The sequence below is a fragment of the Arachis duranensis genome, chromosome 10 (genome assembly GCF_000817695.3).
Source record: "Arachis duranensis cultivar V14167 chromosome 10, aradu.V14167.gnm2.J7QH, whole genome shotgun sequence".
Taxonomy (NCBI): domain Eukaryota; kingdom Viridiplantae; phylum Streptophyta; class Magnoliopsida; order Fabales; family Fabaceae; genus Arachis; species Arachis duranensis.
In genome coordinates, this window is record NC_029781.3 from 103,755,174 (window position 1) to 103,766,447 (window position 11,274).

General features: G+C 33.0%; 1 protein-coding gene across 3 annotated transcripts; it reads left to right on the forward strand.

Moving 5' to 3' along the window:
- The first annotated feature begins 777 nt into the window (after positions 1–777).
- LOC107471903 (E3 ubiquitin protein ligase RIN2) lies at positions 778–9,012 on the forward strand. Of its 3 annotated transcripts, none has more exons than XM_021133760.2 (12): positions 778–1,071; positions 2,104–2,181; positions 3,721–3,807; positions 3,907–4,028; positions 4,973–5,069; positions 5,181–5,286; positions 6,367–6,524; positions 6,622–6,759; positions 6,847–6,914; positions 6,998–7,228; positions 8,145–8,523; positions 8,653–9,012. In XM_021133760.2, the coding sequence occupies exons 1-12, from the start codon at positions 817–819 to the stop codon at positions 8,707–8,709; spliced, it is 1,776 nt and encodes a 591-aa protein (XP_020989419.1). In that variant the 5' UTR covers positions 778–816; the 3' UTR covers positions 8,710–9,012. The 3 variants fall into 3 exon arrangements, with proteins under 3 accessions (XP_020989419.1, XP_015946921.1, XP_015946919.1); XM_016091435.3 differs by lacking the exon at positions 778–1,071 and adding an exon at positions 1,737–1,886; XM_016091433.3 differs by lacking the exon at positions 778–1,071 and adding an exon at positions 1,761–1,975.
- The last annotated feature ends 2,262 nt before the right edge of the window (positions 9,013–11,274 follow it).

The window sequence follows — 11,274 nt, forward strand, 5'->3', positions numbered from 1 at the left end:
TTTTTTTGAGGATTTAGAGTATAGATTTAAAATTTAGGATTTAGAATTTAAAATTTAAAATAAAAAAAACTGACCATATTTGGCATGAGTATTACTCATTAATTACTTGTTATGCTTTTGAAATCTTAAAAAATATTATATTCCTATGATCATCTAATAGTTCTATTTTTTTTTCCTCTGAAAATTTTATTCTCCCCTAGATCTATCTTGATGTGAATGCTAATCGAAGAAACCCCAAACCTCATTTCCACACTGTCATCCTATAGATCAATTTAATCAGGTTCTTTCCCTGTTCATTTTGTTAATTTACCAGAATAGTGGTTATGAATTTATCCATTTTGGGTAAAAAATTTGTTTTCCTCATCATCAATTACCTTGTGATGTTTTCAATTGATTTGGGTTTTCATTGATATTGGTTTCTTAGATTTATTTATTTACATGTTATGAAAATTCAATAATCTTTTTAGAAACCTCGAAATTAAAATAGAGGATGTGCTATAATATATTGACGAGGAAGGTGAATTAATTTCCCTATTTTTTTTTTCTTTTCTCCAAAAATGCATACGTGAATGTTAGAAAATGTAAATCAAATACTGCAAAAAATTGAAATTAGTTTCTTCTTCAACTTTGCAATTTTTTTAATTAAAAAAAGTGTAGCATTATTGTAGCTAACTAATTTTTTTTCCTTTTCTTTGTAATAGGTTGTATGTATATATGGAGAGCTATGTTGGAAATAAAAATTGTGAGAAATAGTGATGGTGTGTTTTAATAATAAGTTGATTTTGAAATGGTGCATTATGGTGTGTTATAATACCAATGGCTTTGAGGATCATAGCAATTTCTGGGGTTTCTACAGTGTTAAGCTTTATTGCTTTGCACTTCTGCTCAGAATTTTCACTATACAAACTCATTTCTGATGGAATAATTAACTTAGACAATAATAATAATATTAATATTAATAGTAATAATATTACCAAGATTGATGAGTTGCCTTTTGATTTTTCCACCACCATTGGGTTGTTGGCGAATTGCTTCATCAATGTTTTCATTCTTATCAATCTTTGTCTCAAGGTCAGTTTCTTCTTTTACTTGTTTTTTTTTAATGTTTAGATTTTTATTTTCTTAGAATAGTAGCAAGTGCTAGTAATATTAAGTATTGACATATTTAATATAAGAATTTAATTTTAATGTACTATTAATATAAAATAATTTTATATATATATTTAATTATGTAAACTAATATTTAAATTAATTTTTAATATTTTTTTATCAAATATATAATAGTCTTCAGTCAATTTTTTATAATATTCACTAATAAAAAATAATAATAATTATTTATTTTTATTCTTTTAAAATTAAAAATTAATTTTTAACTATTTTTTATAACTTTTAAATACCGTAGTAATTACCACAAAAAATATTGAATTGGCACATGAACTCACACATAATAGTTCAGTGTTCACGTGTGTAAGAATGAAAAAACAGTCCTGGCCTAAAAATCCATAACTGCGTTCCTAACCCTTAATAAAAATATGGTGAAAATTTAGATGCAAATCAATTTTATGTGAAATTAATAAATAAGAGTTATTGGATAAAAATTTAGTCAAATCAGTTCAATCATCTAATGATTATTCGATATCAACTTCATGTGAAGTCGAGTTTTCACCTAAAAATATCTGCTTTTAAAATTTATAGATTGGTTTAGATAATTACTCTAATTTTTTTACTCTTGAGGACTAAATTGTAAATATGATAAAACAAATACGCAATAAGCATCCTCTCCTCTGAAGCAAAGATCGTGAGCTTCCTCCTTTCTTTCTCTCCTTCCTTCTTTCTTTGAATATCAACACATTCGGTGTATGCCGTGGCCACTGCCTTCAGTTTAGGTCAATCCTCTTTTCCCTCGCTAACTCAATTTCGCTCCTAATTCCATCTCTACTTCCCACTCCGTACTTAGTTCCTCAATTTTGTGATGGTCAGTTATGATTAATTCATCTTTTTATTTCATTTCTGTAACTAATCGGTGCTGTTACGCTGTGTCTGATTTCGTCGGTGATTTTTTTTTTGTTTCTGACTTTTTTTTGTTGTTGTTGTTACTTGCAGGCTATGTTCTTCACGGAGTTGTATTCTTCTGAAACGCGTAAACTAATTGAACGACTCGTTAATTATATTATTTATAAGGTTATTCAGATTCTCTCTGTTTATTCAGCTTATGAATTGTGTTGTTATGATATGCATCGAATTGTTCCTTTGTTTTAGATTTTCATGTTTGTATAGATGATCCGAAGGTTGAATTCTTCATTAGATTTCAACTCCTCCGTTAGCATAAATACAAAATTTTCTTTCCATTGATACTTGAGTGAATACTAGGCTCCTACTAATTGGTGTTAGAATCCCGATGTTTGGATCCCTAAATAGATATGAATAAGATGGAATGTGGGAGTGAGTGGCAGAATTGGAGTTTTTGGCACGGGAAGAACATTCTAGTATTTGAAGGATAGGGTTTTTTCTTATATGTGGTCCATCTAGGTGGAGCATGAAGGAACTGCATAATTTGAGATGGTACTACCAGTGGTAGATGCTCTAGATGACTAGACTTATGGTTTGTATCAACGTTTGAAGTGTCGCAGTCCTCGATTTCTACTTGATGTGAGGTTGTAGCTTTTGATTGGATAATGAAATACAATGAAGGTTTGATGAAAAGAAAAGCATCACATGTAGGACAAGAAGTGAATTGAACATGAAAGAAATATGTCTTACAATTTTGAAGTCAAGAAGGTTGTACAGGAGGCAAAGACAAAAAGGATTGGAGACGATGATCATCTCCAACCTGAAAGGGATTTTATCGTGGGAGATTTAATAACCAGTTTGCTAAGAAAATGGTAAGGGGATATAGTTAATCGAGTGGAACCAGCTTTGAAGATCCAGGAAAAGGAGAATCTTGATTTGACAAAGTAGTAAAGATGATGGGTAAACTAATTATATTGGGGCAAATTTTGAGATAATATTAGAGTGGTATTTCGCACATGAAACAACGGTGTAAGGGACGCCTGCTAGTCAAGTCGTGGATATAGAAAAAGAAACTTACATATGGCAAAAATGGGAATGAGAAAGTTAGTTGGTGATAGGACTAGGTTGAGGTAGTGGGACTATCAGGGGAAGATGTGACTTGCGGTAGTGTGACTAACAGGGGTCATTGGTGAACATCAGCAACGGACATGGAAAATCTACCCATGGTTGTGATGGATGGGAGAGTGTAGTTTTTGATGCAGTGGAAGTTATGGCTTTTGTGGAGGATCCAAAAAGGAGGTTGAGGTTCTGAGTATGTGTCTCTTTCTCTGTGAACCTAGTTTCCATTGTCTAGAGGACTTGAGCTCAATGTTGTGTTTATCCCTTTTTCACTTTGTCCATTTTTTAGCATTCTGCATCAAGTCAACAGTGTATATGCTGTCAAGTGTCGACACCAATTTTAACTGCTGCACCTTGCATAGGTTTGTGGTTTAAATAAGAACGTGCATAGTTTGAAAAATACGTAATTAGTGCTAGCTATTTCCTTAGACTCAAATTGTTCCAATATCAGATTGTGACAATATGGAGGTAGTTGAATTGGGCTACCCACATTATGAAAAGCATTTATATAACTTACGAATTGTGAGAACTTGATAAGTCTTATATCTGTCGCTGCTTAAGTGTTATTTATTCATGATGGTGGATGAATAGGGGACATTTCTACCACTGATTGTGCCACCGACAGTATATCAGGCTGGTCTTTGGTCAACATGGCTGACTGTGCTCTGTTCTTTAAAGGTATGGTCTGTTTTATCAGAGATGAAACGTAAATAAGTCCATTGACTTTTGTTAAATGCAAACAAAAACAGAATGTCATTCACTTGTTATGTTGCTTAGATGTTTCAAGCTTTGGCTAGAGATCGTTTGGAGCGGCTGAATGCATCTCCATCTGTGACACCTTGGACATATCTTCGTGTATATTCAGCATTGTTATTCGTTTTCTTCATTGATGTTTTCTGGTATTCTTTTCTTTCTGCACCTCTAGAACGATATTCTTGTTCATAGTATCACCATGGTTGTGATGATTGTCATGATTAACGTTAATTACAAGAATGTTGGTTCTTTAACACCCTTGTTATTAGGAGGGTATTGGTAGCAATGAGGCATTTGAGGAGTGAGGACAGCATTTTACATTTAATTGATCATATAAATGGAAAATTAACTTGCATGAATTGCTCAATTGTTTATCAAATCTAAAGTCATTCATGGTTCCTCTTGGTAGGTAATCATGGCAGAGTACCTTGGTAGAGTTGGTCTTTATTGTGATTATGAATTTCCTATGCTGCATCTTTTGACAGATCCATCAGCATCTCCATATTTTGTACTCACTGCGATGCTTTGACTGCTCATGTTTCTTTTTTGTTGAGGCATAATAGACTATGGAATGCTTGGTTGAAGGTGTTAGTTCTATGTTTCAAGGATGTAACATACGGATAGGGAATCTCTTATTAACCATTAAGAGAAAGGAAGGTGGGGGATGAATCAGTAATAGTTGGGTTGGTTGTAGTAGGAATTGATAGAACGTTACAACTGAAGGTTAATTTAAATTTTGTTACAAGGGAAACTCTACTAGGAGAATTTGGTTATGAATAGGATGAGTGAATCTTTACTGCAGGTTATATATAGATATATATATATATATATATATATTATTGTTAATGTTGCTTCTTGGATTTGCATCGTGATAAAATCCTGGTTCTAGTCTCTTAATATATATTTCTGTGGAGCCAACAATCTAGAGTTCATGCTTTTCTTGTCTGGATTTGTAGTATGATTATTCTGCCCTTGGAGCCATTTTAGATATAATTTCCATGAATGCTAAACCAAGTACTATTAACATCATTATTGTAATTTTATTGCTTTAAGAATGCTCCTGACGCTTTTTTTTGTTAAATTCTCCTAGGATAAGGTTTTGTGTGTCGGTATATAGAAGTGATCCATCCTCTCTGCATCTGTTACTATTCTTTGAGCCATTAAGTATTGCTTTTGAGACCCTACAGGTATTACTACTTAGTATGTATCACGGCAGATTTGGGATTCACTCATCTAGTTTCTGACGTTTGCAGTGGCTATTGGTGTAATGATACTGTTTTGTGCATTTCGTAATGTAGGCCATTTTGGTGCATGGATTTCAGTTCCTTGACATATGGCTTCCTCATTCAGCTTGCAACAGCAGTGATTGCCAAATGCCTAAATTGTTTAATACACTAACAGCAGGTAGTTTTGATTTAAATTTGATTTTTAAACTTCTAATAATGCATCTACATGATTGCAGTCATCCTGAATTTGCTTCTTTCTATTTTAAACAAAATATTGGATCTCTGATTCACATCTTGGATGTTCTAATTATATGACTAATTTGCAATGTTATTAAGTTGGTATCTTCTTTACCTTGCTTTTCCTTATTTTATTGTTTATGATAACAAAGCATTAATGTTACCACTTTGTCCAAACAAGAATATTTTGGCTTTTCACTACTAGGAGACCAATCATTAGGATGATCTGTACAAGGACAGACACTGGAAAACGGGTCGAAGAGTAACCCTGTCTCATAGAAACTTGCTTTTGAAAGTCTATCTTCAAATTTGCGAGAATTATTCTCCAATCAGGTAGGCCAAACCATGTTGTATATGGCACATTGCTACAGATGTCATTAGAAGAGGACTGAGATGAAGGAGAGGAGATTTGAGATAGGTGTGGCTGTAGTTGGAATAGGTACAGAGGAGGTAGGACTGGTGGCATGGGATGTGGATGAAGGAGTGGAGCGGGAAGAGGGAGATGTATCAGGTTATGGGACTGGATTTGGGAATGTGGCTGTTGAAAGTGCATATTCGTGAAACACTATCTTTTGAAATAAAAAAGTGACCATTTGGATGTAGACAATTTAACCCTTTGTGGTGGAGGTTTTATCTCAGAAATTTGCACTCAGAGGAGTGAAAATGATATTTTTTTTTTCATATTTATCCCTCCTTTACATACATCTTTCTAACTTCTAGGCACCTGACACCTCTTTTATCTTAATTAGAGTTGATGGATATGTCTTGCCTCCACTCATTCATTTATATTTTTTATTTTTTTTATTTCCTCTGGTTCAGAATATTTAGTTCTGTTTCTTATTTTTATTTTTATTGTTGTTGCTGTCCATATAAATGGTTGAAATAGGTAAAATAATCCTGTTATTGTGAAATTTTTTTGTCCTTATTGTATTTTCCTTCTTGAATATCTATTGTTTACCTTTCAACTTTTTGTTTTTTGTGAATGTAGTTCTAGTTTCCTTATTAAGCGGTGCATCTGCAGGTGTCTTACTGGAATGGAAGGGAACTCTTATTCGGAACTTCGGGTTTTTCCTCGATATGGCAACATTTTTAATGGCACTTGGCCATTACCTGTACATATGGCGTCTTCATGGGATGGCTTTTCATCTAGTAGACGCAGTGTTGTTCCTAAACATACGGGTAAATATGTAATTCTTAATCCTGCATCAATTCTACTTATGAAAATATGACATTTACAAATAATTCTTTTTGTATCTGTTTGTCTTGTTCTGATCAGGCATTGCTTGGTGCAATTATAAATCGTATAAAAAGCTTCCATAGGTTAAGGATAGCTCTAGGAGCACTTAATGCTGCTCTTCCTGATGCGACAGATGAGGAGTTAAGAGCATATGATGATGAATGCGCTATTTGTAGAGTATGCGAATTTGTCACCTCTTACTCTTGGGGTTATCTTTGTTTTGGTTATACATGTTAATGGCATTTTTTTTTGGGTTAATGTTAGGAATCCATGGCTAAGGCAAAAAGGTTAAACTGCAATCACCTTTTCCATCTTGCATGTTTGAGATCTTGGTATGCTTTGGTTGAATTTTTTATTTCTGTTTTCTATTTGGTTGAGTTTTGCTAGATACTATTGTTTGCTAAATTGATTTCAGGTTGGATCAAGGCCTGACTGAAATGTATACTTGTCCCACATGCCGAAAGCCTCTTTTTCCGGGCCGGTCAGAAAATGAAACAAGCTCCAATGTCGGGGGAATATCTAGTGACGAGCAACTGGTACGCAATACAAATGCAGGACTGGATCGGCAAAACTCTGTTAGAAATACCATGCCTGCAGTATTGTATCCCAATCATATACCAAACTTGGCAGACAATGTCCCTTGGAGGTTTATATCTTCACTCAGTGCTTTGTGGTCTTCTATTTCTGTTACTTCTGGCTGTTATTTATTGTTAGGGTTTTGCTTTGCTAATAACTAATAAGTCTCTTAAGATACTTGTTAAGAATTCAAAAGTAATTTTTTTTTAAATAGAAAAGAAAAGGTTCTGATCTTTTCAATGATATTAAATGCACAGAACGTCAAAAAGTTGTTTTCTCTTTTTAAAAAAAAAAATAAGAAAACTATTTTTTTTATTCATAACAAGTTTCACTTGTTAGCAAAATCCTTATTGTTAAAGTGTGAGTTCTGAACTGTTAAATCTGTGTTAATGGATGCATTCATTTAGAATATTGAAGCTCCCTATTTTTTGTCATCATATTACTATAATTTTTTTTATACAATATTTTTTCAAAGAATTTATCATGCAGAAGACAAAATGATATAAATTCTTTATGGCCCCAGATATTAGTATCGTTAGTAATTCCCAGTCCCATGTAGCGTTATGTACATGTTAGGAAGGGTAGAGAGTGGCTGGTGTCAAAGGGGACATAATTGTTATTGAGTAAAGTATAGGTGAGGATGAGTTTTGGAACTAATAGGAGAGAGAATGTTCGAGGGGAGAGATATTGGGAGGGGAATATCCCAGAATGGGAATTGGTATCTGGGAGAGCAGCTGGATCTCTTTAATACCTAACTTCCTTTTTTTCTCCTTTGTAATGCAAAGACAGATTTCTCAGCGTGTTCATTTGTCTCCATTGGGAGTAATACAAACACATCTGTGTGATTCAATCTCTTTATTGAACATCTTTCTTCTGGATATTATGCATGAAAAGGAAAATAATGGTTCATAATCCTTTTTAGTTTTTACTTACAAACTCGGTGTATGATGCACTACTTTTTGCTGAGTTAAGTTTTACTTATTTAGGGGTGCAGGACTGGACTCAGGCTGGTTGCATTCTTGGCCAAATCAGGGTATTGATGGAGCTGGTCCATCATCTACAACAATCAGAACGGTTGGATTAGGAAGAGTTCAAATGATGATGAGGCAGCTAACATCTGTGGGAGAAACCTATGCCCAGGGTGCCTTTGAAGATGCTTCCTGGGGCCTCTGGCCTATTAATCCCTCCCAGGCTTCTTCTAGTAATCCTACCGTTTCTGTAGGTGAGAGGCCGTCAGGAGGATCAGGTAGCTTACATAGAAGAACTGGTTCACAATCTGCAAATGATAATATGGCTAATATTCTTGCTATGGCCGAAACTGTTCGGGAGGTTTTACCTCATATTCCAGATGACATAATATTCCAGGTATTTTTCTTTCATTTGTCTTTTCTTTTTATTGGGGGCAATATATTATGTGATTGCATCATGAAATAATTTCCAATTGTGTAAAGACTTGTATGAGCATACAAAATGACAGTTAGTTTGATACTGCAGGACTTGCAGAGAACAAACTCTGTCACAGTTACTGTGAATAATCTTCTTCAAATGTAATGTATATTGGTATTTGACGTCAAGGATTTTGAAGAATCAAGTGGAACTTCAAGATGTTGCTCTTGAAATGTCCCTAGAGTGGCACAGGCTTCATTTTATGTATATATTATTAGCAAATTTAACCTGTTATCCAAAGATAGTTGAGGAAATGTGTTCATCCTGGATTTGTAGCAAAATAAATGTGGTATATGTTCATGTGTTGCGCAAGTTCTCTCTCAATTTTAAGGCTGATGTACCACTGAGGATGCTGTAATTTTTCTTACCGTTTAATCCTGGCAGAGACAGAATATCCTTAAACAGTAATCTGTTTTAACTGAATTTCAATGGGCAAGACATCGGAATTTAATAATAATAATAATAATCTACTATATATTTACTATATTTAAATAGGAATTGGAGAGATTTGGTGTCTAAATGTCCTTTCCGGTATTAACCCTCAATCTCCCACTAGATTATGCAGTATCTTTTTAAAGGATAAAAAAGAGAGTAATATTGATGTATTGTGTCTGTTTGTTAAAAATAAATAAATAATATGTGAATAGAAAAGCTACTAGGATGGCAAGAAAATATTGTAAATTCATGCTACGAGAACAAAGTTTTCAGGCACATAGATAGTTGTTGTCATTCATTTGACAATGTCTGCAACTCAAGAACCAATAAACCATAGTTCACATGGCATTTCGCCCTCTCCCTATTTCAAAGGTCTCGGATTCGAGTCTTATCAGCTGCAACCGAGAAGAAAAAATTGGTAAGTATGTGAGAAATGTGTTGGTGTGTATTGTGTACTTAGGATTGGGAGTTGTCCAATTCATTGGGGTACTTAGAATTGGAGGTTGTCCAATCTATCGACCAAAAAAAAAAAGAATCAAGAGGATAGTTAGCAGAGAAGAAAGTAAGGGTGTAAAAAAAATTTTAATTTTACATTTGGATGTTTCATAAAAATTATGCTTTTAACTATCGATTATGTCCGAGTACAATAAAACAAAGTATTAATTTGTATATTTATTATGTTAAAACATCTTTTTTTAACATCAAAAAAATATTTTGAAAAAAAATGAGAATTATATTTTTTTAAAATGTTTTTTATTTTTTTTAATATTTTTAAAATTTTGCTTAAAAAATTTACCAAGCACACAAATTTAAAATAAGATCTTTTTTCTAAAAGAATATTTTTCTTACCACTTAATGGCATTCAAATGCATATTGGTGATTTTTTTGGTGACTCGACAAGAAAGAAAAGAAAACAAAGAAAACAAAAGGGAGAGGAAGGCTTCCTAAAAACCAGCAGCCCTCCCAAGGCTCCAACAAGTCAACAACTCAGTTTGGGAGATATTATTCACTGCCAAACTTTACCATAGCATCCGCAACATGGTTGGCTGATCTCTGAATTATCTTGACATCAGCTCTTCAATTCCAAGTCAAAATATCATGAATTTTAGAAACCAAATTATGATTAGCACTTTGGATATTAGTAAAACGGTCTTGGACTAGGAGAAAAGCTTCCAAACAATCTGTCTCACAAGAAACGTGCATGTACCCTGCCTCCCAAGCCAAAAATAATCCCTTCCAAATAGCAAAAAACTCATAACGAAAAACCGTTCCTAGCAGCAAAATCCCAATACGACCACCTTGCTAGACACCATTCGAGTTTCTTGATAATACAACCAAAGCCAGCACAATCGCCATGGATACTAGCATCACTTTTAATCTTAAACATCTCCTCAAGAGGAGGAGACCAAGATGAGCTCGGGCAAGATAAATGGATACCGTTAAGCTTAGTGAACAAAAACTTTAATTCCTTATCAGATGTTGAGATTAATGATAGTACTTTATTAAAAGGCCAAGAATTCATAGGATTGAAAACATCATTATTCCTGTCTCTCCAAATCCACCAAAGACTAAAGAAAAAAAGAGTAGCATTGACATTTTTCTATTTAAATATCTACTGTTTAAAAGGATGAACAGTGAACATCATTAAGCTGTAAAGTTTGCCAAAGATAATCACACAAACAATGAAGAATAGTTTCTGGAGCTAGAGAGCAACATGGGCATAAATCAAAAGAAAAAGTCCACAATAATGTCTAAAAACAGCAGGTGGAAGAGCATTAATAGTGATTAACTATGTACTTTGTCATTTTATAATTTTTCTCACTTAAGGGAATTTTTTTCATACTCCTTAACCATTTGTGATTAATTAAACTAAGGTGGTGAGAAGTCACCAAAAAAAAAACTAAGATTGTGAGAAAAAAAAATCAATAGAAAATTATCATTTTAAAAATTTTAGGATGTATGATAAATTTTTTTAATTTTTGTTTTTAAAAACTATAATTTTTTTTAAAAGGATATTTTTACTTTAATAGAGAATTGTTTTAACATAATAAATAAACAAAAAAGATATTTTTATATTGTGTCAAAAAATATTAATAGATAAAAAATACTTTTACATAAGATTTTCAAATATCAAATTATTTTTATTTTTCAATTTATTTTTTTAAAAATCACTTTAAAAAAAATACTTTTAGAAAACTCACCTAAACAAATCCTATATACAACGAATCCAATCAA

Coding starts and splice junctions, on each gene's coding strand:
- LOC107471903 (XM_021133760.2), top strand. CDS start 817: ATGGCTTTGAGGATCATAGCAATTTCTGGGGTTTCTACAGTGTTAAGC. Junction 2,182..3,720: donor TTAATTATATTATTTATAAG/GTTATTCAGATT, acceptor GTGGATGAATAG/GGGACATTTCTACCACTGAT. Junction 4,029..4,972: donor TTCTTCATTGATGTTTTCTG/GTATTCTTTTCT, acceptor AAATTCTCCTAG/GATAAGGTTTTGTGTGTCGG.